This window comes from Anabrus simplex, chromosome 7 (assembly GCF_040414725.1).
Source record: "Anabrus simplex isolate iqAnaSimp1 chromosome 7, ASM4041472v1, whole genome shotgun sequence".
Taxonomy (NCBI): Eukaryota; Metazoa; Arthropoda; class Insecta; order Orthoptera; family Tettigoniidae; genus Anabrus; species Anabrus simplex.
The window spans coordinates 229,812,009-229,837,985 of NC_090271.1; the positions used below are offsets into that span (position 1 = coordinate 229,812,009).

The 25,977-nt window shown below is 38.4% G+C and overlaps 1 protein-coding gene across 2 annotated transcripts in view; it reads left to right on the forward strand.

Annotated features, from left to right (window-relative positions):
- The window catches only part of LOC136877498 (nuclear pore complex protein Nup93), a 262,104-nt gene that overhangs the window by 65,407 nt on the left and 170,720 nt on the right, over positions 1–25,977 (forward strand). For both annotated transcript variants that reach the window (XM_067151599.2, XM_067151600.2), the window contains exon 4: positions 25,332–25,460. In XM_067151599.2, coding sequence (XP_067007700.1) covers positions 25,332–25,460 — 129 coding nt within the window. The remainder of the gene's footprint in view (positions 1–25,331; positions 25,461–25,977) is intronic.

Sequence of the window (25,977 nt, forward strand, 5' to 3'; positions counted from 1 at the left end):
TGAAGGTATCGGGGCGATGAGACGTCCCCATGATGTCAGATTATTGTTGGTGTCTAATGCGAGATAACACTACTGAGGAACACAAACTCAAATCAACACAGTGTTCACTCACATCAAAGTGCAGAAAACAATAGTGTTCTTGTAGTGTGATTCATACATTCTAGCAATGAACATGTTACTTTTTTGTATATTCGTTACAGTTTGATCATGTCCCATTAAAATTACATATATTCTCTATAATGATGTTTTCTATCAAAATTACAATATGTCAAATTTGGGTTTCAAATAAAAAAAAAAAAAAAAAAAAAAAAAAAACTGTACGTGATAGGCAAAAACAGTTTACATATTTGAAATCAGCACTTCTAAATTAGGGCAAATCATCTCTTCAACCTTTCGCCGGAGAGAAAATTTGTTTCTTCGCAGGCTGATATAATTAATAATTATAACTTGTAGAACTATATTAAACTCTTGTTGAAGAATATTATCACATCTCATCACAGCATATGAAACATCGTATAACTACACCTGAATACATCATTATGAAGAAATTGGTTCCCAATCCATGTACTAGCATTATCATACAATTCAGATTCAAGCCTGTCATAGTTTCACTGCTGACTCTTTTAAGTATTCTGATGATAGTCTACACGCAGTATTTTTTTTTTTTTTTTTTTTTTTGCTAGTTGCTTTACGTCACACCGACACAGATAGGTCTTATGGTGACGATGGGACAGGGAAGGGCTAGGAGTGGGAAGGAAGCGGCTGTGGCCTTAATTAAGGTACAGCCCCAGTATTTGCCTGGTGTGAAAATGGGAAACCACGGAAAACCATTTTCAGGGCTGCCAACAGTGGGGTTCGAACCCACTATCTCCCGAATACTGGATACTAGCCGCACTTAAGTGACTGCAGCTATCCAGCTCGGTATACACAGTATTCCTAGATGCTCTTCATCTTAGAAGGTCCCATATTATATAATAATCTGAGTGCAAATATACGTGTCTCATATATTTTACTTGGTTTATTTAGGTCGCGGTCCATTTAGTATTAGTATGTGATTATTAATTTTGAACATGTTCAACACAGTAATTCCGATTAAGGATGCATTTTGGATTATAACACCGGACATGCTCAGAAATATGTCAAGAACATGGAGGCTTATAGAACAGTGTTACAGCATGAGGGGAACATACAGATATATTGGACACCTTTCTCAACTTTCTGAAGATGTAAATTTACCCTTACTATCTTAGAAATATCACATACAATGATGTAAAATTAAAACAGATGATCTAAATAAATATATATCCCCATTAACATAATCAGATGAATCTAACAAGGGAACTGTCCATACTGTCATATTGAAATCAACAATGAAATTTGGTAGAGAGGGCGAGGTATCCATAAGAAAGCAGTGTACAAAAATTCAGCTGCAATTTTGATCTGTAAGGTCCTGAAATAGATACGGAAATGGCTAATAGAATTGCGCGCTAGCATATAGCTTGACGTGGACAGCCCTGGTGACCAGCTGAAGCAATCGGGTTACCTTGAGATTTCTCGCTAGCCATTTGACACATGTTCCTTGGAAAGAGCAGTCTTGAATCTGGTTAATGTTCTGCAGTATGCTTTACGTTATTTCCATGAAATGGTTTCTCCTCTTCCCGTGAAATAACTTCGGAAGAAAGGGAGATGGGTTCGACATGTGATGGAACTAATTGAATATCATCCCATGGGTGCCAGCATCGTCTTTGAGTCGTGTATGGAGAGAAATATGACAGTGAAAGTGATAGTAGAAGCAGCGACACCTCATCTGCATTATCTGAAAGAGAAGGCAGCACACCATTGCCAGGAACAAGATGTGTTACGGATCCGATTTAGAGCCCTGAGTCTGATTCCCGTCAATCCAGTGAAGAGACACCGCAGTCACCTGGCAAATCTACTAGATCAAGCTATGCTTCCAGTCCACAAAAGAAAGTGAAACAAAGTGTTGATATTGCATGCAAGAGAAAAGCTGTAAATTTATGGTTAAATAAGGGGGGTAAGAAATGGCCTTCATTAACCACTGTTCGCAGAAGTGTCATAAGGTCGCGTCACTACGACAATTGTACAGGTGGAAGAACCCGTTAGAATATACATCAGTAAGCCCCGTTGAACACAGAAAATTGATGCATACAAAATTATTTTCTCGCTTTACAGAAGCAAGAAGACTGAAGCAGAATGTATGCGATGAAAACCTGCGACTGTGGACCTTGGAAATTTCAAGAGAGATTGCAATGGGGCGAACTAATTTCAGCGCATGTGCTAGTTGGTTGAGTTGTTTCAAGAAAAAGTTCAGAATAAAAAGTAGAAAAATTACAAAACTTGTATCCCGTACGTATCTGCAAGAAGAAGACTAAAGAGATAATGTCGGAAAGAAATTTGTAGAAGCAGCTACAGGGCGATTTTTAGGCTACATTTCTTCTAGACTACATTTCTTCTTCAATATACAGTACTGATCAGAGTGGTTTCGTGCGCAAAATGAAAGTGAAAAGGACTCTATCATTTGTTGCTAAGAAAAATACAGAAACAGTTGCTCAGTCAGTTAGTGCCTCACCCATTTGTACACAATTATGCCTACAATTAGTATGGCCAGTACTCTTTTCCCAGAATTATTCATTGTACTACAGGAGGCAACTGGAACTTTTGGTCTGTTTTGTAAGAGATGTTTCATGCCAGAAATATAATTGTAACAGCCACAAAATCAAGGAAAATGGGGAAAAAGGAACTAAAGTATTGGTTTAAAGAATTCTTCTTCCCATTTGCAGAAGACAGGTGTTTGCTACTGCTAGATTCCTGGATTACTTATAGTGATAAGAGCTGTCTTGAAGACATTCCTCCAGGCAACAGTATAGAAATTCTCCAGATTCCTCCCAGCACTACAGGGAAAAGTTGGACAAGTTTTTCTTCCGGCAGTGGAAGGCTTTGTATTGCCACTTAACAGGCATTGTGCAGACTTGTGAAGACTTTCAGTTTGATGTTTATCAGAGAAACAGCATACTGAAAATGCAGTCCTTCATTCATTTTCATTTTTCTTCCCCACGGTTCAAGGACATGATTAAATATTTGTGGTTCGCAACCAAAGTATACAATGAAGGGCCTCCCGAGTTTGAAGTGAATGCGAAATATTGCCTTCAAACAAGTGAAGAAAACTGTGAAGAACAATGTGGCCTCAAAGTGCATTTTCGTTGTGCATGGTGCCAAAAATATTTGTGTTTTTATCATGCGATTTATGTTTCACATTTGTTCCGTAACAATAAAGTGACCTTGGCGCGTGGCAGCCTGCCAATTCGTTCTCTCTCTCTACAGCACAACTGCAACTCCATTGTGCTGTGCGCCGCACAAGGCAGCAAGAAGCAACGGTTGTCCAGTAAGCTGCACTGTCACACGGATTTTGTATCAAGATTTCGAAACCTTCCAGTTCGAAATGGCAGCTAAATTTTTGTACATCACTATTTTATGGGTCTCCTCACGGTCTGTGCGAAATTTCAATGTCGATTTCGATATGACAGTATGGACAGTTCCATTTTAAGTAAACTCTGTGAGGCTCATTAATTATACATAAAACATCGCCTATACTACTAAAAAATTACATAATTTAGCTCTAAAAATCTAAAAGAGGAATCGCACTTTATTTACACAAATAACAAAGAAATAAGGAGAGTCAGGAAATAATCACTTATATCTTGCCCTCCGGTATGGCATGAAGTTTACGACGACTTCTCTGCCTCCTTCATGCGGTCATTTGCGAACACATCACTTCCATCCTCCTGGTGTTTTCCATATCCATCACTTTGGTTTCACAGCAGTATATCTGAAACTCAAACATATTTGTTAGAAAAATGTTGCACTTCTTCCAGAATAACATCAGTTTGTCAAAGAAAAGCATGCAGTTGAACTTTATCACAAACCGTAGAAATCTCACTTGACTGTTTCAACGCAAGCTATAATATTTCACCGATTTATAAGGGTGTGTACTTCCACTAAATCTTCTCGCTCTGAGGGAGTGGCTCTGCCGTTTGGCTCAAGTAGCTGTCTGCCTCCATTCAGGAGATAGTGGGTTTGAACCCCAATGTTGGCAGCCCTGAAGATGTTTTTCTGTGGTTTCCCATTTTCACACCAGGCAAATGCTGGGACTGCACCTTAATGAAGGCCATGGCTTCTTCCTACCCACTCCTAGCCATTATTCCATCCTTTCCATAAGACCTATCTCTGTTGGTGTGACGTGAGGCAAATTGTAAATATAAAAAAAGTATTCTTATGCGCATACAATTATAACATATTCTTTCTGTAGCAATGTCTTCTTCGGTGATGTGACTGAAAACGAACTGTAACATACATTGGCGTAGATAGAGAAATGGAATTGAAATAATAAATAAGTTAGTTCAACCTAATCAATACAAATAAATACGAAATGTAGTGTTACATTCCTATTTAATTATAAGCGGAAGCGGTACCGGTTTCAACCCCAATCCAGGTCATCATCAGCCAAATAAAATGCAAAAAACTATGCATAGGTAAGAAAGAAATTAAAGATCAAGTCCCCACAAAAACAGTTGAAGAGGCAAAATAAAACAATGGGGATAGGCACTGTAAAATTCAGAAGAAGTAGAAGGCAAGTCACTTAAAAGAAGCAAGGCGCAATCTTCTGAACAGAAGCATACCACACGCAAAGTTCAACATTGTCTCATAATGTTTACAAGAAGCGGAAATGGAAATGGAGCGGGTAGAGTGTTGATCCGGGCCCTGTTATAGTACTGGTTGGCGCCTAACAATGCAAAATAAAACTTGTAAATTTCTCCACTCCATGATTACATTTTACTTGCTTGATATCATCCATCAGTGATATATGAATTTAGATGTTATTCTGTCCTATGTAGTCTCTTTTACATGTAATTTTAGGTATAAATCCATTTTTTTAGCATGTGTTCCCAAACATTACATCAGCTTATTCCAAGCTTCCTCGTTCAGCAGTGGTTTGTGGAACATTCCCACACCCGTAGACCAGGCTTCAAACGTCCGCGTAGTACAGATGCACATCAAGATCGACGCATTGTGCAAGCAGCGGTGGCTGACTGGACATCATCCACGAATGAAATCTGGTCACTTGTTGCAACTGTTGGGTCACCAAAGACCATTGGGAACCATCTGTTTGCAGCAGGATTACGATCATGTATGCCTCTGACCAGGCTACCATTGACACCATGACACGGCGAAGCATGGCTACTCTGATGTCGTGAAAGATTCGAATGAAGAGGGGAATGGCACTCTGTTGTCTTCAGTGACGAGAGTAGGTTCTGTCAATGCAAGTGATGGACATACACATGTACGGCATAAACCTGGTGAGCAGTGTATTCCAGAGTACATTTGCTCAAACACCCAGCTCCCACCCCAGGCTTCATGGTGGGGGAAGCCATCAGTTACAGCTTGCCGTTACAGTTGGTGTTTCTGCAGGGTAACGTAACCATTGCCTGTTACATTGCACAGGTTGTTCTCCCTGTGCTACTGCCATTTCTTTGACAGGAAGGTGTTGTGCTTTTTCAACAGAACAGTGCACACCCACATACAGCTGTTGCGGTGCAACATGCTCTATGTGATGTACGACAACTGCCCTGGTCAGTAAGATCACCAGATCTCTCACCAATTGAACACGTATGGGACATGATGAAGCGAGAACGTACGTGTTCACCAGAGCCTTCCTGCATTTCCGCCATTGGTGACGGGGGTTGGTACACTTTGTATTGATGAAACTGTTTGGGCATCCTTTACAGTGACTTGTTTCATTTGGTCTGAATTTGTAATCATTAGAGACGGGAATTTGCCTATTTTATTCCTGTGTTCAGAAACGTAGGCTTTTGAGGTATAAACCCATCTTAGTATTTCTAGCTATATTTCGTTGGTTTTATTGTGCCTATAAATGCCTATTTCAGGAGTTTGTGCCTATTTGGAGTATAATTGCCTATTTGATGCCTTAAGACTGTATTTAAAAAAAGCAGATTTACCTCCAGTGCATTATATTGCAGTTAGTGTGCAAGACAAAATTATCTTCTTTTTTCTCAATATCTGTTTACACCACGAACAAAAAATGGGAATTCTCAAAAGTCTCCAGAAATAGTTCTAGGGAAATTTACTTGAGGAGAAACAAAGAACAATTTTACCTCGAAGCCTTCAACCCCTCCAACCTCCTAAGACATATGCGAGAACTAGTCAGCGTTGAACTATGTTGCACAACCCATATGCCTGTACCTCCCTTTCGAAGTATAGATAAGAAAAGTGTTTTTCCACCAATCAATACACAATTTATTTTAAATAGATTAAACTAGTACCGGTTTCGGCTCTTTAACGGCCATCATCAGCTAGTACATGATTTTTTTTTCCAGCCATTAGACAATTCACAAGTTGTTATTGTATTAGACATCCGGATGTCTAATGGGGGATGGAAATGTATACAGTAGCATGTAATTAAAATATCAGTAGTCAAGGTAAAATGTTACAATAAGTTAGAACATGAGTATGTAGGACATATTAAAACATATGGGTCATAATATAAAACACTTAAAAAGTTTTAACACATAAAAATTTGGTAAGTATAGGTAGACACTTGTTAAAAATTTTTAGTTCATGTTACATAGGTTCCATTCTTCTATCTTCTGTGTAGTTCCTTTGCTTTTATGTTATGTTGATTTTAGCTGTGTATGGTAATCTTCGAGAAAGTTCTGAAGCTGGTATGCGTCAATTGATATGGACCTTTGTCATGAAGAAATTTTTTATATTGTGTTATGTATTCCAACTTGTGATGTACTCTGGTAAGTTTTAATATAGTAAACAGCAGGTCTTGAGTTTGAATTAGAAGTAGTTGGTGGCAACACCTCTCTCGTCTACGTTTGTGGTTGTAGTCTGTAAAGATAAGGTAATATAAGTATACCGGTGGTGTGTGTATGAAGGAATGCCTGGTGTATGTATGGAAAGAGTACTTACTTTAGTTGTTGTGGAAGTCTTGTGCCGATGTGTTTGAAGGCTTGTTGTGTTCTACTGCGAGTGCGAGAGCTCATATTAGCTGTGGAGGGGGATGTAGGTGGAGGGAAGGAAGGAGTGGCCATTGGGGAAGTAGGGGCGGGGTCGGGCTTGTGATTCGTTGGTTTGTTGGAGCGTGTGTTTACTATTTTGAGGTAATCATTCTTTAATGCCGGAATGGCTTTGTCAAAAATGATGCTGGTTTTTTCAGTAATATCATTAATGTTATGAACGATTAGCGTATTGGTCTAAAGAAATGTAGAAATTTTTGGTTATGTTGAGCAGTGGGCGCTTGGAGTTTATGTTTAGTATCGTCATGTCGTTATTGATGTTTGTGAAACTATGCTTGGATTCTTCTACATGTTGGCCTATTGATGAGAAATGGTTATGTTTTACTGCATTTATATGTTCATTGTAGCGGATGGTGAAGTTTCTGCCTGTACGTCCTATGTAACTTGTGTCACAGTTGTTACATTTGATACGGTAGACACCTGATTAGTTGTATTTATTGTTATTATTGACTGTTTTAGCGTTATGTATAATGTTGGTACTATTGTGTGTGGTTTTGAATGCTATTTTTATGTTGTGCTTCTTGAAAATATTAGTTATAGTATATATATGGGTGTTGTTAAAGGTAAATAGGGCGTAGTCTTTTTTGGGTTTGGTTGTTTTTGCTAATTTAGTTTTAGGTTGTGATTTTATTTTGTGAATGATTTTGTTGACCATTTCTTTGCTGTATCCGTTATGTTTAGCTATGTCGTGGATTAACTTCAATTTATAAATGATAATACCTCCCTTTCGATGCGAACTGTTGTACGCGTACACTTTATGTTCAGAACGTGTTGTGATTTATTGTGAAGAGGAAGAAGAAGGTGTGTGTTTGTGGCAATGCCCAGAGAAAAATCGTTGAAGTCCTACTGGCTGAAGCAGTGGATGATAGGGGATCCCAATTTCACAACGGATGGAAGGGTAGTCTGTCAAGGTTGCTGTAAGGAGGTAAGTTCATTTGTTCCTTTTATTATCTTTTTTGTGATTGAGAACTATGATCGCATTTCATCATAGCATATATAGGCCTATTAATTTTTGTATTGTGGCAAGTTGTTTTGTTGCAATGCTGTATTAGTCGTGAACGTTCAATAATTTATATTGCTAAAATATAAATAATCATTAAATTACTGAACGAGGAGTTAGAACGCCGGTGGTCTCTTGTCACAGAATGGATGAAAATTAAATCGGTATTTTGAACTGTAATTCATTTCCTATGAAAATAGAGATTTACAGCTGAAATGCAATTTTTAAAACTCCCTTTAAAACATTGTGAATTCGATTACACTTCCATTAAGCCTTCGTGAAACACAAGGTTGCAGATCCAATGTAGCCCGACTAGGAAGATGCCACAGTGTGTTTTACGAGGTTGGCAAGACTATTTTTACAAGACCAGGCCAGCGAAAAAACGGTTGGTCTGGATTGGTGAGGTCCTGTTGGTAACTGTTGTGCTTGGTGGTGGTGGTGGCGGGGGATGAGGGGGAAACAAAGAGAGTCTGAGGAGTGTAAGCTTCTAGCATCCCCTCTAGAGTCTTGCTAAATTGTGACAAAAATAAGGTCATGCGCGCATGTTACAACAATTTCAAATTACATGGTTTTTAATTTTCAATGAGGGTGGCGGCCCTGTGGGCACACATGATGCAGGATCTATTGTAGGCAACAGAAAATAGTCTTCATGACAGCTGACCTGGCTGACCAAAGCCGGTGAATAGAAACAAATAAAATGTTCACAAATCTCAGATTTATAGTGCCTCCGTTTTCATTCTTCTATATAAGTAAGAATACTGCAAGGGCCAGCTTGGTGGGTCCTTCGCTAGCACAAAGGACGGATCTCTCCTCTATGCTACTCCGTTATCATTTCATGTCTTTTTTATTATACTTTTCACCCTGTGAACTCGACACGATACTGCCAATTTATAACTGAAAATCCTTTAGGACATACACCTATTTCCATGTAAATTACTAATTCCCTTGTTCCTACTTTCAAGTTTTGTACTTCTAGAAACATCATCTCTAATAGTCTTTTTTTATGAACAAATGCATGATATATACTAAGCATTATTGCCAATTAGTCCTACTGTAGAAATTTATGATATAGGGACAATGAAATTTATGTCAATTTTATTATTTTTCAGATCAAATGCGAGAAAAATATCACAAAGATCAACTTAGGAATATTGTGATGGATCTGATACAAGTACAGAAATCTGTATCAACGCAGCCTTTCTACCAATCCACTTTGGTCAGCGACCAACAACCATTTTCTTCAGACCTATGCACTGCAATGTTGGGAGCTAATATGCCGCTGCATAAACCGGAGCATCTTCAAATTTCAACAAGCTCCCAGGAGCAGTCACCAAGTTGGAGAAGAGTGGCATGCCCCTGGTGGAGTCATTTGGGATTGTGGAAGAATTCAGGGGAAGTTTTGACCAAACCTCTGGGACTTCATTGAAGTTTTGTCCAATCACTTTGTGATGTTGAAGAGATCCTTCTCTGAGTACAAAAACATAATGCATGAGAGGAGAACAAGATTGTTACCAGAAAACATTGAAATGTTGCTTGTAAATTCCTTTTATAGGAATTGAGTGTGTTCTTAAATTATAAGTAATTTTTTCATGTCTGTTTTGTTGCCTATTTTACATGTTAGTGCCTATTTAAATGCCTATTTTGGCTAATTTAAGAGCCTATATGCCTGCCTATTTTAACTGTTTTTAATGCCTATAATTCTCGTCTCTAGTAATCATATACTCCTGCAATGATGAACTGCCTCTCACTTTGCTTGTGAATGAAATTACCTTGTCCTTGAGGAAGTTGCATGTTTTTTTTGTTTTTTTCTGGCAGTGTAGTAGCACGGTCATTCTTTCATACTGTTAAATGTACATAAAATGCAGTGTTGGCAGAATATTATAATCTTAAATTATTATTGTGGCATTAATTTTATGGTTGCAGCACAAGTTTCTTGAGTTGACTTACTTCTGTACTGGCAATGGAAAAGAACAAACAAATGACAAAGTTGTATTTTGAAAGATAGGAACAAGCAATAGGACAAATGAGGCGGTCCGTTCCAAAACTCGTCTTATCCATTAAAAAAAAAAAAAAATGAGTTAGAGGTAGCATTGCCTTCTTGGTGATGTTTGTGATAGTTCTATCACAAAATTAAGCACCAAACTCGCCTTTTCCCATAGAAATCTGTCACCAAACTTAGGCTATTGTTCCATAACTCGCCTTATCCACACAGCCCTTGTCGTTCCGAAACTCGCCATATACAATCAACCAATAGGAATGGATAATTTCAGCACGTGACTCATGCTACAATTTATCCGCGTTTTATGCCAGTCTTTCCACTCCTTGAGTTGTTCTTGAACTGTGTTAGTCTTTCATGCAGTTTTGTGCTGTGAATAGAGTGTATTAAGATGACCGAAAATATTGCTCTTGTTGTGGAAGGTATATAAAACTTGCTAATACAGAACAGTTTCACATTCAGGTTTGCCAAAAGACATTCTTGAATGTATTGCATGTCAGCAAAGATCGGGTTCAGAGGATTGCCAGAATTCACTTCACGACAGGGAAACTTCCAACAGAAAAGAGGGGAGGAGCTAGGATCAAACCAGAATACACTGAAAAGAGGCACTCCGTGAAACGTTTCATTGAAAGTTTGCAGTGTTGTGAAAGTCACTATTGCTGTGGAAAGTCACCAGTCAGACAGTATCTACCTGGAAATTTAAGCATCGCTAAGCTTTACAAAATGTATAACAAGAAATCACCTGAACTCAGGGTGAAGCGGTGGTTCTTCCGTGAAATTTTTACGCGTTGCTACAACACTGGATTCGGAACACCAGTTACTGACGCTTGCTCAAAGTGCATAGAGCTCAAGGAGAAAATTAAACTTGAAAGTTCGAACGTATCACTGAAGAATGATTTAATCTTGGAACTTAGAGTACACAAACTAAGGGCTGCAGCTTTTTTTCAAAAAGCTCCAAGAAGAAAGGGACAGCAGGCAATATTTTCATTTGACGGCCAAAAGAATCTTGTGAATCCAAAAGTTCCAGATCAAATTGCCTATTACAGTCGCCAATTGTACACCTATAATTTTACCATTGTGAGGGGTACCTCACATGCCAAGTTGACAAAGGAGAATGCTTTTACATACACATGGATGGAGCATGAATTCAACAAGGGGTCTAATGAAACGTCATCTGCAGTTTACCATCGATTATCACAAACTGATTTGTCAAACTTCACTACTATACGAATTCGTGCGGATGGCTGCGGAGGACAGAACCGCAATTCTACAATGATTGCAATGTGCTCATATTTCTTGACACACACAGCTCTGCCTAATATAGAAAGTGTTGAATTGGTCTTTCCTATGACAGGCCACTCATTTCTGCCCTCTGACAGGGTATTTGCTCAAGTCGAGAGAGATACGGAAATGCCTTATAATCTGTAATCCAGCAGAATATGAAGACATCTTTAGTAAACATGCTGAAGTCTTCAAGTTTGGCAGAGACTGCTCGGTGAACAGTTGGAAAATGGTTTCTGAAAATATGATGAAAATGCCTGCATTTTGGCACTTTGAATTTTCTTCAGTGAAACGATTTGTTATTAGCAAAGACTCACTGGGAAATGTCACCCTGATGGGGAGAACCTCATTACAACTCAGACATTGGTTTAGGAAAATCCGTAATGAAAAAGGGAATACGCCTGCGAGATATGCTAATGCCACCTGAATTATTGCCAGGAGTAAACTTGAATCCCGCCAAAGTAAAGGACGTAAAAAGTTGCTTGAAAAGCATTTTGGAATGGATTGGGATAGGAATGAGTTGCTTTTTTTTTTTTTTTTTTTTTTTTTGTAAGAATCTCTTCACCTCAATTTCTGTAGACGAAAACAATCTTGTTGAAGAAACAGAAGTTCTTTGTGATGGATCTCAAGAGGAGGGAACAGATTTGAGAGTTTGATTAACAACAAAGTGATGTTTTATTGTTCAAGTTACTTCTATTGTGAGTGCAGTGTAGCCTATAAAGGAAGAATTCTCTCCAAATACTATGGATAGGATGTAAATATGATAAATCACACTGCTGTGTTTAATTTATTTGTGAATATCATTATACTGATAGGAAAAAAGTGCATGAGTGTACTGGTGAGTTTTATTACAACATTATATTCTCAATCCTTTCATTTTTCTTGTTTTAAAATAAGTTGTGTGAGGTAATATATTTTGAATTTTTTTTGGGTGTTCCAAAACTTGTCTTATCCAAAAGACAAATGTAATTTATTGACGTTCTACTAATTATATTTATAATTCTTCAGTAAGACGACCCTATGACATTGGACTTGAACGCGTCGTAATACATTTAGACAAGTGAGACTTATATTAAAAAAATTACAGGTTTTTCGCTTTTCGTGAAAAATTACTTATGATGGATAAGACGAGTTTTGGAACGGACCGCCTCAAATGTACTGACAGGTCAGTTTAGGAATAGGGAGCAATAGAAAGGAGTTGTGGCTAAACATGAAAACAGAAAAGGACTAGGATGATCTGCACATCTTCGTACACTGCTGTCTTCAAACAGATAGGAAGTGGCTCTGCAGTTTGGCTCACGCAGCTGTCAGCTTGCATTCGGGAGATAGTGGTTTCGAACCCGGCAGCCCTGAAGATGGATTTACATGGTTTCCCATTTTTCACACCCTCTCTTATCCCATTGTCACCATAAGACTTATCTCTGTCGGTGCGATGTAAAGCACACTACTGTTTTATAATTTTGATAGTAAGTGTAGTTACTTATTAAATAAACAAATTAAGGGCATAATAAAAATACTTGTGATATATAAACTGAATGTTCTACACTTTAAATCACAGTGTGTATGTCCAACCCTTGTCGCGTTTCTCCTCAGGGTCGGGTATAAAGTGAGATGAATCTTCGTCGGTGTGCGTCTCATGATCTCCGTATTGACAGCTAAAATTGGTAATATAACAATTTATTGCTCGAGTATCTTCCTGCTCAATGCGGCAAGTGATTTACACTTAAAATTTACTTCTGTACATGTTTCAACCCTGATTGGATCATCTTCAGTAGAAATTACTTGTACATAATAATTTAAAACACTTAACATTAATTATCAATATGCAGTCTATATCTAATGCATAGTTCTTCTTTTGGATGAGTTCATGATCTTAAAAGTTGTAATTTGTTATGTTTGCACTAGTGATGCACTTGTCTTGAGTAATATTTCTTGATGTTTTGGATAATTGAATGTCGGCTAATGAGAAAAAACAATCTCTAATAAGTGTCTCATATAAAAGTTAGCTGCCAATAGCGAACTTAAATGCCAACAAATATTGCAGTGTTATGATTGCATATAAGTAAAAAGCGTCAAATTAATTTGTGTAATAAGTGTAAATCACTTGCTGTATTGAACAGGAGGATACTTGAGCAATAAATTGTTATATCAGAGATGAATCTTCATAGTGAGTTTTTATGATTGCGTGCCCTTCATGATATTAGCCTCATCAGAGGAGTTAATGAGATAAAATGAATGGCATGATATACGATAATACAGTAAAAAGGGATGTGGTGAAACCAGGTGCCACCACATAGCTTACTCCTGTCGAAAAGGTCTCCTCAAGGCTTAACATTTCCATCCAACGGACAAATTACTATCAACAGCGTCATATGCCCCCACTCCATATGAAAACTGTGGAGAGATTCGGAATTGAACCCAGGTTTCTGGCACACAATCTAATGATTGGAAATTATATACTACCCACTACCGCACCTGCTGGTAAACATCCTGGTGGCCTAACATTTTTCGACCAATGGGACTCGAACTGACTAACCATGGTGTGAGACCATATAGACTTGATGCCTTAAGGCTGAGCGATCAGTTCTGCTGTCAGTCACAAGGCACCAGGCGAGTTGGCCGTGCGGTTAGGAGCGCGCAGCTGTGAGCTCGCATCCGGGAGATAGTGGGTTCGAACCCCACTGTCGGCAGCCCTGAAAATGGTTTTCCGTGGTTTCCCATTTTCACACCAGGCAAATGTTGGGGCTGTATCTTAATTAAGGCCACGGCCACTTCCTTCCCATTCCTAGGCCTTTCCTGTCCCATCGTCGCCATAAGGCCTATCTGTGTTGATGTGACGTAAAGCAACTAGTAAAAAAAAAAAAAAATTACAAGGCAAGAGATGGCAGCACTGTTACCACTCTCCAGCTGCTGCATAACCTTTCCCTTACCCCCTTTTGCTTCTCAACCCTCAATGTCAGTCTCTCTCTACCTGTGTTTGCGTTGCCTTGCTTCTGAGTCACACAGTAGATCTGCTTTCAGAGCCATATGAAAAATTTGTGGACAAGGCACTCTCTTGCCGTCCAACCCAATAAGAAAAGAGATCGGCATGTATTATGATATATTGTGATTTTGAAGATTACAACTGTTAATAAAGTTCTGCTGATCATAAACATTTTATTCTGAGATTATAACTTACAGAATAGCATAATAATTTTTAGTCTGCCTTTGTGGTGCAGTGGTTAGTGTGATTAGCTGCCATCCCCAGAGGCCTGGGTTCGATTCCCGATTCTACCACGAAATTTGAAAAGTGGTATGAGGGCTAGAACGGGGTCCACTTAGCCTCGAGAGGTCAACTGAGTAGAGGGGGGTTGATTCCCTCCTCAGCCATCCTCGAAGTGATTTCCGTGGTTTCCCACTGCTCCTTCAGGCAAATGCCGGGATGGTATCTAACATAAGGCCACGGCCGCTTCCTTCCCCGTTCCTTGGCTGTCCCTTCTAATCTCCCCTTCCCCAAGAAGAACCCTGTTCAGCATAGCAGGTGAGGCCGCCTGGGTGATGTACTGGTCCTACTCCCCAGTAGTATCCCCGCGACCAAAAGTCTCACAATCCAGGACACTTCCCTTGAGGCGGTAGAGGTGGGATCCTTCGCTGAGTGAGAGGAAAACCAACCCTGGAGGGTAAATGGTTTAAGAAAGAAAGAAAAATAATATTTAACATTCTCTAACAAAATACGTACGTTATTATGAGCAAATATTTTCCTAAAATCTTATTACTTTTTTTATATACTAGCTGATATACCCGTGCTTCGCTACGGAATTCTACATTGTATACGGAAATCTAGTGTACACATGGGCAAGATAGTATTAAATTGTATAGCTCTTAACTTTACCTTAGAATCGTGACGGGGAAGTCACCAAATATCTTTTCACATATGAAGACTGAGTTAGGGAATTTTCACTGTAATGGTAGACCTGCTTGCATACCACAATCAGGTTGGGGAGTTTTCGTTAAAGTGGTAGACACTCACTCTCCACCTGCCCTTTTACATCCTCAAAAAGACTGTATTAGTGGTTTTTCCAGCTGAAATGAACATACATTACAATGATGTCAGTAGGAATGGCGCGATTAAAAGGCAATGCTTTCATATGAAATACTCGATCAAATGAAACAGCACGCATGTTCTCACTTTTAACAAACAGGACTACACTACCAATCTAACAGTCCAAAGTTCCAGAGCTGGAATGACCAAGCCGCAGACAGCCGTGATTCGTAATCACTCTTTGTCCTTTTTCGGCGGGTAGGGGATTGAATAGTGGAGACTGCCAGGGAAAAACTATGCCCTTTTACTAATCTGTTTCCTAGGATTACCCGATGAGTCGGAAAATATCAATTCACTACACTTCTGGCGGAAAAATCTATCTGACTTGGAGGCAAATTTTTCCTCCAAGCCAGAGGATAAAACGCCTCTTCACTGAAAATTTGTAATAAAATGAATGTAGAGTTTAATAAAAGAGAAGAGAAAGAAGCTTTTTTCTTAAGAAACGGCTCTTTTCAGGGTTGAATTTTGAGTTATTTAGTGAATTGTGGTGCTATAATTTGGAATAAGCCTAAATTGTTATTCTAGACCAAGCTATGCTGCTGCTGCTACTACTACTACTACTACTACTAAGTCAGCCTCTGCCTTAAGTATGCACACTCCTCATTCAAAACAGTGTGTCAGAGTAGGGAACGAATAACTGGAATACTCTGAAGTACCAGTGTGTTACGTACCAGCTGTATCAGAAAATGTATGAACCAGAGGAATGGCATGCTAAAGAAGAAAGTTTTCTAACTCCTCGGCTGTTTCCCGCCAATATTCATCCAGGCTATTATACTCGGCACACAGCAGTAATCCCATCTCTCGGAGTTGAGAGGCAGCATAAGAGACAAATAACATTACAACAAACAGTGGTCAATGTAAATGTTATTGTTGATCAATGTTATGGGCTTTCGACATTGTAGGCCTTCATAGTTTTCTTCCAACTCTGAAATACCACTCATCATAGTCGGTACGGTAAAACTGAATAAAACATAAATGATGGGAAATTGTATTCTCTGCAACTTTTATTATGTAGTACTTTTCAATAGGACCAAAAACATAGGTATTTAAAAATTAAATTTTAGGCACCTTCCCCTAAACTACAATTTCATCCAGAGTGAAAACAGTTGTTTATAGCTTAGACTGTAGTTTCTTATTCCCCGACTCTATATACTGATTTTCATTTAATTCTGTTAACGCATTTTCTCGTGGCTCAGTGTCGATATGGACTTAACAGCAAAAATACAAATTCATGAATATCTGTGTTATCATAGCCGGTACAGTAGAAACGTATAAGACACAAATGTGCGGAAATTTAATTCTATATAACTTTGGTTATGTAGTATTTATCGACACGATCACTAATAATATAAATATTTGAGAATTAAATTTTAGGCCTTCCATAAACCACCATTTCATTCAGCGTGAATAAAATGATTTATAGCCTAGATTGTAGTGGCCCATTCTCCGACTTTTTATACCAGTTTTCAATGAGATAGGACCAGTAATAACGTAAATATTTAAGAATTAAATTTTAGAATAAAATTATTTATAGCTTAGATTGTAGCGACTTAGGCTTTGCATACCAATTTTATTAAGATAGGACCACTAATAACATAAATATTTGAAAATTAAATTTTAGGCCTTTCCCTAAACTAACATTTCTATCAGTGTGAATAAAACTATTTATAGCTCAGATTGTAGCGACTTATTTCCCGACTTTGTATACTGATTTTCATCAAATTCTCTTTAGCCGTTTTCTAGTGATGCGGGTACAGACAGACAGAAATTATGGAAATGTAAAAAGTGCATTTCCTTGTTACTGTGGACATGATCGATACAGAAATACCATTCTTTTCAAATTCTGAGCAATGTACAGACGAAACTCTTATTTATATATATAGATTTCCATTTCATATTGTGTTATATTAAGTCTGACTCATTGGCTGAATGGTAGGAGTTGAGACCTTCTGTTTAGAGGGGTCCCGGGTTTGATTCTCTGCCAGGTCAGGGTTTTTAATCGCGTCTGATTAATTCTTCTGGCTCGGGGACTGGGTGTTGGTGTTTGTCCCAACATTTTCCCAGTCATATTCAGACAGTGCACTACACTACCAACCACCACAGAAGCACGCAGTAGTGATCACATCCTTCCATGTATAGTTGGCGTCAGGAAGGGTATCCAGCCGTAAAACAGGACCAAATCCATCTGTGCAACACAATTTTCATCCGTGACCTCACAGATGAGGGATGAGCGGTAGCGGTAGAAGAAGAGTGCGCTATATTAAAAAAAAAAAAAAAAAAAACTTTCAGTATTAACCATCTCAAAATAATAAATCATCACATCAATTTTTGAAGAGTTTTACTGGCTTAAATCTTCTTCTTCTTCTTCATTGTATTATACCACTCATGCAGGGGTTCACATTTTCCTCGGTCCCACGCATTATCTTCTGAACCACTTACATACGAACATCACCCGACCACAATAACTAAACTTAAGCAGATTTTTTGCCCTGTTTGATGGTGTCTGATCTCTTCCTCTTCTTTCTCGTTTGTTGGTGTCTGCTGCCTGCTTTTTGTCGTGCCTCTAGCACAAAGGTGGTATCTTGGATTTTCATGCCTCGAACAATTAGGCTGTCTACAATTCCTGGCAAAATGCATTCCTTATAAAATTGTACTCATTTTGGAAGAATTTTGTTTGACATAACTCATCCTTTTCTACCCTTTCTACGAAGAGTTTTCCTTTCCTCGTGTACACTACAAAATAGCACCATTTTCTCCTGGGGATATTCAATAGACCTTGAAGAGCCTCCGTAGTCCAGGCGGCAGCGCGCCGGCTTCTCACCACTGGGTTCCGCGGTTCAAATCCCGGTCACTCCATGTGAGATTTGTGCTGGACAAAGAGGGGGGACAAGTTTTTCTCCAGGTACTGCAATTTTCCCTGTCATCTTTCATTCCAGCAACACACTCCAATATCATTTCATCTTTCAGTTATTAATCATTGCTGCAGAGGAGTGCGACAGCCTTCGTCAGCCGGCACAATTCCTATCCTCGCCGCTAGACGGGGACTTCATTCATTCCATTCTACAGTGACTCTTTATATACAGTGTGGCCAAGTCCAGTCCAGCCACCATGTTTTAGCCAAGTACTCAATTAGCTGATAGATAAAGGAGAGTGATATTTTTTCAGTAAAGAATAGACTAGGTCAGTTATTTAAGATGTTATATATTTTGCTTTAGCTGTGTGTAATAGGCCTATCAGTATTTGTTATATTCAGAGTCTGGCTACCTGACGTAAGACTTCAAAATTTAGATTTATACGTGGTATAGGCCTACAAGTCAGTTATTGAAGAGGTTAGGAATTATATGTTGCTAGCTAGGCCTATAATAATATTTATATTATAATACATGTGGCATACAATAGTATAGTCTTGAATAACATAATTTTTTACATCGTTTTACTTCGTATTGACACAGATAGGTCTTATGGCGACGATGGAATAGGAAAGGGCTGAGAGTGGGAAGGAAGCGGCCGTGGCCTTAATTAAGGTACAGCCCCAGTATTTCCCTGGTGTCAAAATGGGAAACCACTGAAAACCATCTTTAGGGCTGCCGACATTGGGGTTCGAACCCACTATCACCCGGATGCAAAATCATGGCTGCGCAGCCCTAACCACACGACCAACTTGCCCGGTTGAATAATGCATGTGATGACTGTAAAGTTAGCCTACATTTAAATTAAAAAATGAACATTACCATATTTCAGGTTACATTACCATATTTCAGGTTACATGGTTTTGCATATCAGAATATACAACGCCGTATCATCAAACTACGTAGAAATGTACCTTTTTTGTATATGACTTATTGGTTTGTATATAATGTTAACACATACAGAAGATAAAAAATATGATTATTTAACCGATGGGTAGACAAAATTGTATTACCTAGCTCCATATTTATGTTAACATAATATACTGTACCATTTTACTTGTGATACTAATAGAAATAACGAAAACCTGCTCCTCTGTAGGGGTGAAAACAAGCAACTGACATGGTCCCCGGATTGTGTATAGTGCTCCCTTAATGATGGCTACATTTTGATCCCCGCAATGAGGAATTAAATATTAGTATTACTATACAACAGGCCTATAGTTTCAGAAAATGCTACTTGTTGCTTGGTGAAAACAAGCATTTATCCCAGCCCGGATTACTTGTATTCAGGACTTAATTGACTACCCGCGGTTCATTCCCTGTGATGTGCGACTAATTCTGTTCCCCGGTTCGGTTAGTACTGGTAGATATCTGCTGTATTTTAAACTTTCTGTTTGCTACTATCGGTTTTGCTAATACATTATTATTACTGTTACCTTCTTCTTTTTCTACCGTTCTTTGTACAACTGTGGGGTTGTGTGTGGGAACTGCATCACACATGTGGATTTGGTCCTGTTTAACAGCCGGATGACCTTCCTGATGCAAATCGTGTATGGAGGGATGTAATCACTATTGCCTGTTTCTCTGGTGATTTGTAGTGTGGTATGCTGTCTGAATATGAAGAGGAGAGTGTTGAGACAAACACAAGCACCCAGTCCCCAAGCCCGAGCTATTAAAATATCCCACCTGGCCGGGAATCGAACTGGGACACTCTGAACCGAAGGGCAGTAGGCTACGCTGGCCATTCAACCACAGAGTCGGACTATGATTGTTATCATTATAATGTATGGGAAAGCTCAACTTGATGCTAGGCGGCACTTATAACCACAAGTAACTAATCTCATTTTGGTCCGTATTGAAGATACAATAAGTAAAACACTTTCAAGATTAAAATTGTGTCCACCTTTTGAATACATATATATATATATATTTTTAGTGATTAAATTCTACATGAATTAAAAACACCAGTTAGGAACATGTTTCGCCCTAGTTATGGGCATCTTCAGCCTAATACTAAATCTTAAGGTCAAGAATTAAAACTATAAACATCGGAACTTAATAGTAAACTTAACTTAATACTAAATACAATGGTATTATGCTTTTTTACATAGTTTACAATATGTAGTGTATGTACAATATGTACATTAACTTTGCCAGAATTTACGAACAATGAATTAATTTATTTTATAATGACTAGACATCCAAATTGTAGATTGGATTGATCACAGCGTGAAATGGGTTTCTCAAATTGTATTGACTAGAGATTTATCACAGCGTGAGTTGGGGTTTCTTCAATTATTATGGTCGTCTGAGTCGTAAGTATTGTTACAAAACCGGAACCTTGGTTGAAGTCGTTATTAGGGTATGAATCCATTTGAATATTCCTTTAGAAAGAAGAATGGTTATGTAACATGTAACCTACAGCATCAATACTACACTAGGAGTAGCAAGCTTAGTCGTTCAGACACAACTGGAACACTTGGTCCCAGCTAAGTCGACAAGACAATTACAGACAACTCATATTCCTCCAAGGTTGAACAATGCACCAAAGGGAGGTTAATCAACAAGAATGACGTATTATTCAAAAAAAAAAAATCCAATCGGCAATAGTTTCCAACATACATGCTTCAACCTTAATACATAACCATCACAACATTATAACTGGTATATGGTTCTCATGGTTCACAGGTTCCGCATTTGAACCGGGAAACGTAGTTCTTGTTAACAGCTTAAGGACTTTATTTGTATGTTCCCACCTCACCAGGCTCGTTACACACAGAACAATACCATCAAACAGGACACTATTCAACTACTTGTAATCACGTTTCTTATGATTGCACCTCACTATACGCAGAATTACGAAGTGTATTTAAGCAAGCACAGCAAGTTTTAGAACAAAACTATTTTAATAGTTTCGTGTGTGAATTTTAATTTGAACTCGCTCTAAGATTACAACTGTAGACTAATAAATTTGATCGCACATGGTTTTAAATAATTTTGTACATTCGACCCACAAGTCTTCGACTTATTGAGAAAGGAAGGATAAACATTGTATCTTTCCATATGTATTTAAGTGTAATATTATAAGATTTCAACTTGTGAATATGTTAATATTTATAATGTTTATATGATTGCCAGTTTTTCAACGCCTTTGTTCAGCTGATGATGATGCCGAATAGCGTCAAAACTAGTTCTGAATAAACATAATATGTTGTAATTACATCTAGACAACAAATTGTACAATCTATATAAATAAAATTGTAGGGGATCCGCTGTCTGTAATTTCTTTTGTTTTGCCAATTTTTCAGATATTTGTCCGTTTTAGGTCAACTCAAGACCGAATCGATGGTTTTTACGTTTTGTGTCTGTTTGTTTGTCTGTTTGTTTGTCTGTTCTACCATCACGTCGAAACGGCTGGATAGATCTCAACCAAACTTCATATTTAGAGTATACTCATCCCGGGGAAGGTTTCAATATGCATATCATTTTATAATCTTTGAAGAGACGGTGGGTTTATAGGAAAACCAGAATGGTTTTTCCACCATCACGTCGAAACGGCTGGATAGATCGCAACCAAACTTCATATTTAGAGTATACTCATCCCATGGAAGGTTTCGATATGCATATCATTTTAAAATCTTTGAATGGACGGGGTGTTTATAGGAAAACCTGAATGGTTTTTCCACCATCACTTCGAAACGGCTGGATAGATCTCATCCAAACTTCACATTTAGAGTATACTCATCCCGGGGAAGGTTTCGATATGCATATTATTTTAAAATCTTTGAATAAACGGGGGTTTATAGGAAAACCAGAGTGGTTTTCCTCCATTTTCTCTTATACTATTGATTTTCTGTAAACTTCGTTTACCGTACGTGAAACGTCTCTTCATTATAAACAACTTTCGTTATGTTTATAATTGACCTTACTCTTCACATGACGGAGAAATTTACAATTTTCCGCTGGTATCATGCTCTGCATTGAGTGATCGACAGACCGACAACGAACCTACAGGTTACCGTGGCAACGTCTCTGACTGCATGCCAGCAGGGAAGTAACGTATTGCCATTTTCCTCATCATGCTTTTAAATTCGTGTTTGTTCCTTGGGTAGAAGAAAAGAGAGGCGTCAGTCGGCCTATCTGCGGGATATTGGCGGAATATCGTATGTTATAACCGCCCTCGAATAGATTAAGTAATAACACCATTAGTCATCTTCTTATTTGTTTACCTAAGAATCACTGGACCTAAATTTCTCCTCTGTTACGCTTTATTATATCCATAACTCACACTGGCATAATTTATTGAGGGGCATTTGATTTTCCAATACATTAACTTGGCATTTACATATTTGTCGTTATCCGGCTGTCCTCAGTTATAATCCATTTTCTATTACTTTCAACTTTCTTAACTGTATTATTTTCTTCCTTAATTATGCCGTATGTACGCGAGTGCTACAAACTACTGGATGTATTTCCACCAAGACTCATATTTAGAATATACCTGTCCTTGATAGGTTTTAGGGCAAATATTGTTTCTAAATCCCTGAACTGACTGGGGGTTTATACAAAACCTAAACAGTGATTTTGCACTTCCACAAAATATACACAACCAACGTTAATTTAAATCTACCTGCCTTGGTAGAAATTAATTTCTAAACCTTTTTTCTCATGTGCATCATTTCGATACGAGGATTAATAAGGGAGATATCATTAACGGACCGTTTTTCTGTACAAGTCCCATTGGACTTATCTCACGAGCGAGTGCGTCTAAAGCGTATTCCTTATAACTTGAAAACTACTGAAGACATTCGAACCAAACTTTATATTTTGCATCCACCTGTCCAAAGGTAGGTTTTAAACGTAAATAACATTTCATGTTCCCGAATGGACTGGCGGTTTATAGGGAACCGAAATGGTGATTTTACTCTTCCACAATATATACAGAACAAGACCAACCTGACTGGAAATCGACCAAACGTGATGGAATTCCACCTCTAAACCTTTTTTTTTTTCATGGGCATTTTTTCGTCAGGAGGATTAATAAGGGAGATATCATGAATGGTCACTTTTGCAGGTTAAGTCCAGCGGACATAGCCCAAAAGGTGTTTTACATGGAGCAGATTCTTTATCTGTATAAATCAAATCGTAACGTAATAGTCTACACTGACTATTTTTGCGAAATTTTCGTACAGCTTTCCGTTTAAGGGGTAATAATGACCATCTCCATAATTTTTGGTTTAGTTTCCTGAAAGTCCTAATTCTTTCCCGCCTCGCCCAAAATCCAGATTGCGGCATTATCTGCCAGAAGAAAAAGAAGATAATTGAAATTTGACAAAATTATACGTTTTAGCCTGTAACGAACGGAAAACGTCCTAGATCATTAAATTTTTCACTTTTTATCCCCGAAGAATATCGAAATATGCAGGCAATTTTAATGATGGTGCAGACCTTCGGAAATTCCTATCACATAACGGATTGCACAATCTCCGTTCAATTTGGAATGATCTACAACCTTGGTCTTAGGACTTTTTGCCGTATCTGTATCCCTTTTACGTTTGATTTCTCCATTAATCGATGTTAAGTCAATTTGGAATTTTCACATGCATAATTCATACCTTCAATTACTTATATGAAATACAGAATCATCAAACTCTTCACGAAAATTGGCCCACCCAGTAGCCATATGTGAGCCAAATGCTATGTATGTAGCTGTCACATAATTATCCGAAAAGTAATGTAATGTGAGATAATCTTACAAAACCTGTACCCTGTTCCACGTTTCTAACTCAATCTGACCCAAGAATAGATGACATATCATAGGACCAGCCATTTAGGCCACTAAATCAGGCGTGTCTTATGGTATAATCCTTTGTCGATATGACGTACGTTTAGTAGCAGTTAATCTGTAAATGAAGGTCTTCAATATTGTAAACACGCATATACTTTCATATGTCGTTCTATATATATTCACTGATATCGATTTGTAGTGATCGAGAAAGGGTGGGTCTGCTATTGTAATCAGTACTCCCCACACCGACTTTGACTGGCAGTAGGAAAAGGTTCCTTCTCCAACTCCTGTGTAACTGTCATTAGTAAGGAAGGCCTACAATTGTAATGAATAGTTCACTTCTCGATTTGACTTGCAGAAGGAAAGTGAGCATGCAGTTTTGTTTAAAACTCCCCTACCCGATTGTGTTTGGCAGTAGGCAAGGGTGCCTGCCATTATAAAGAAATGTCCTCATCTAAAATGTGACTGGCATTAGGCATAGTGGCCTGCTATTTTGATGGAAACTCACCAACTTGGTGTGACTGGCAGTAAGCTGGCTGGCAGTAGGAAAATAGGCCTGGCATTATAATGATAACTGCACAACTCAATTTCGAGTGATAGTAGGGTAATTGCCTGCCATTATAATAAGAACTCCTCAACTGTAATCTGTCTGGAAGTAGGAAAGGGGGGCTGCCATTTTAACGAAAACTCCCCAAATCGATTCTGTCTGCGTAGTAGGCAATGGGACCTGCAATTGTAATGTAAACTTCCCAACTCGATTGTGAATGGCAGTAGGCAAGTGAGCCTGCCGTTATATCACAAATCCGTAACAAACACTTTACATTGGAAAAAACGTATAGGGACCTCCCCATGCTGTTTCTCGGATAACGCTAAGAGACATGCAATTTTAAAACAATCTTATTTACTGCATGTACACTATTTACTTCGATATTCGAATACAATGTAGAATACCGTAGCGAAGCACGGGTACATTTGCTAGTATTGAATAAGGTGGACCCTAAAACTTCTTTAAGGCTTTGTTATTTCACTGCAGCAGCTACTTAGTTACCTTACTGTACTCTTTTTTCAGTTGTTTATTATAAGATTTTTATTGGATGTGGTCACTTATGGCATACTTGTATCATTAATATTAACTGGAAATATCTTCCTTTATTTCAGTCTTTTGATGATTCTGAAAAACGACTATGGGAAGATATAGATAGGAGGTGGAACAGACAGAAACAGTTGTCTTTGAATTCTCTTCTTGAGAGCTCAGAAGAATATCTTGATATGCCAATGGAATCAGAGGTAAAATTTTTATTTTTCTTCCTGTCATAGCCTGTATTTGTTTTTCATTAATAATTAGACTTGATTTATTTTTTAACAAACCCATTATTTCGAGTGCTTTCAAACTTGTTTTAATATCAATCTTTGTATTATTCATGTTATGCATACTATGTGAAAAGTTCCTGTTCATTCCACTGCTAACCTAGATATGTTTTTGGCAATGATAGGTAGGGAACGAGCTAGTATTGGGAAGGTACTCTCCCAGCATGAAATTGGGGAACCAGGGACAATTACCTTCAGAGCTGCCGCTGGTGTAGTTTGAACTTGCTGTCTCCCAAATGCAAGCTTACAACTGCGCGGCCAGTTCCACGCAGTCAACTTGCTCGGCCCATTCAAACATTCGTAGGTCGTTTCATAAGGCACGGCAACAGTGCTACTTCATTCTAAAATTTTGCAGCACGGTAAGGCCGGTATAATGTTGGAAACCCTGTGTCACACGCTACTGAAGGCCACAACAGATAGCCTGTGCGTGGGTGGC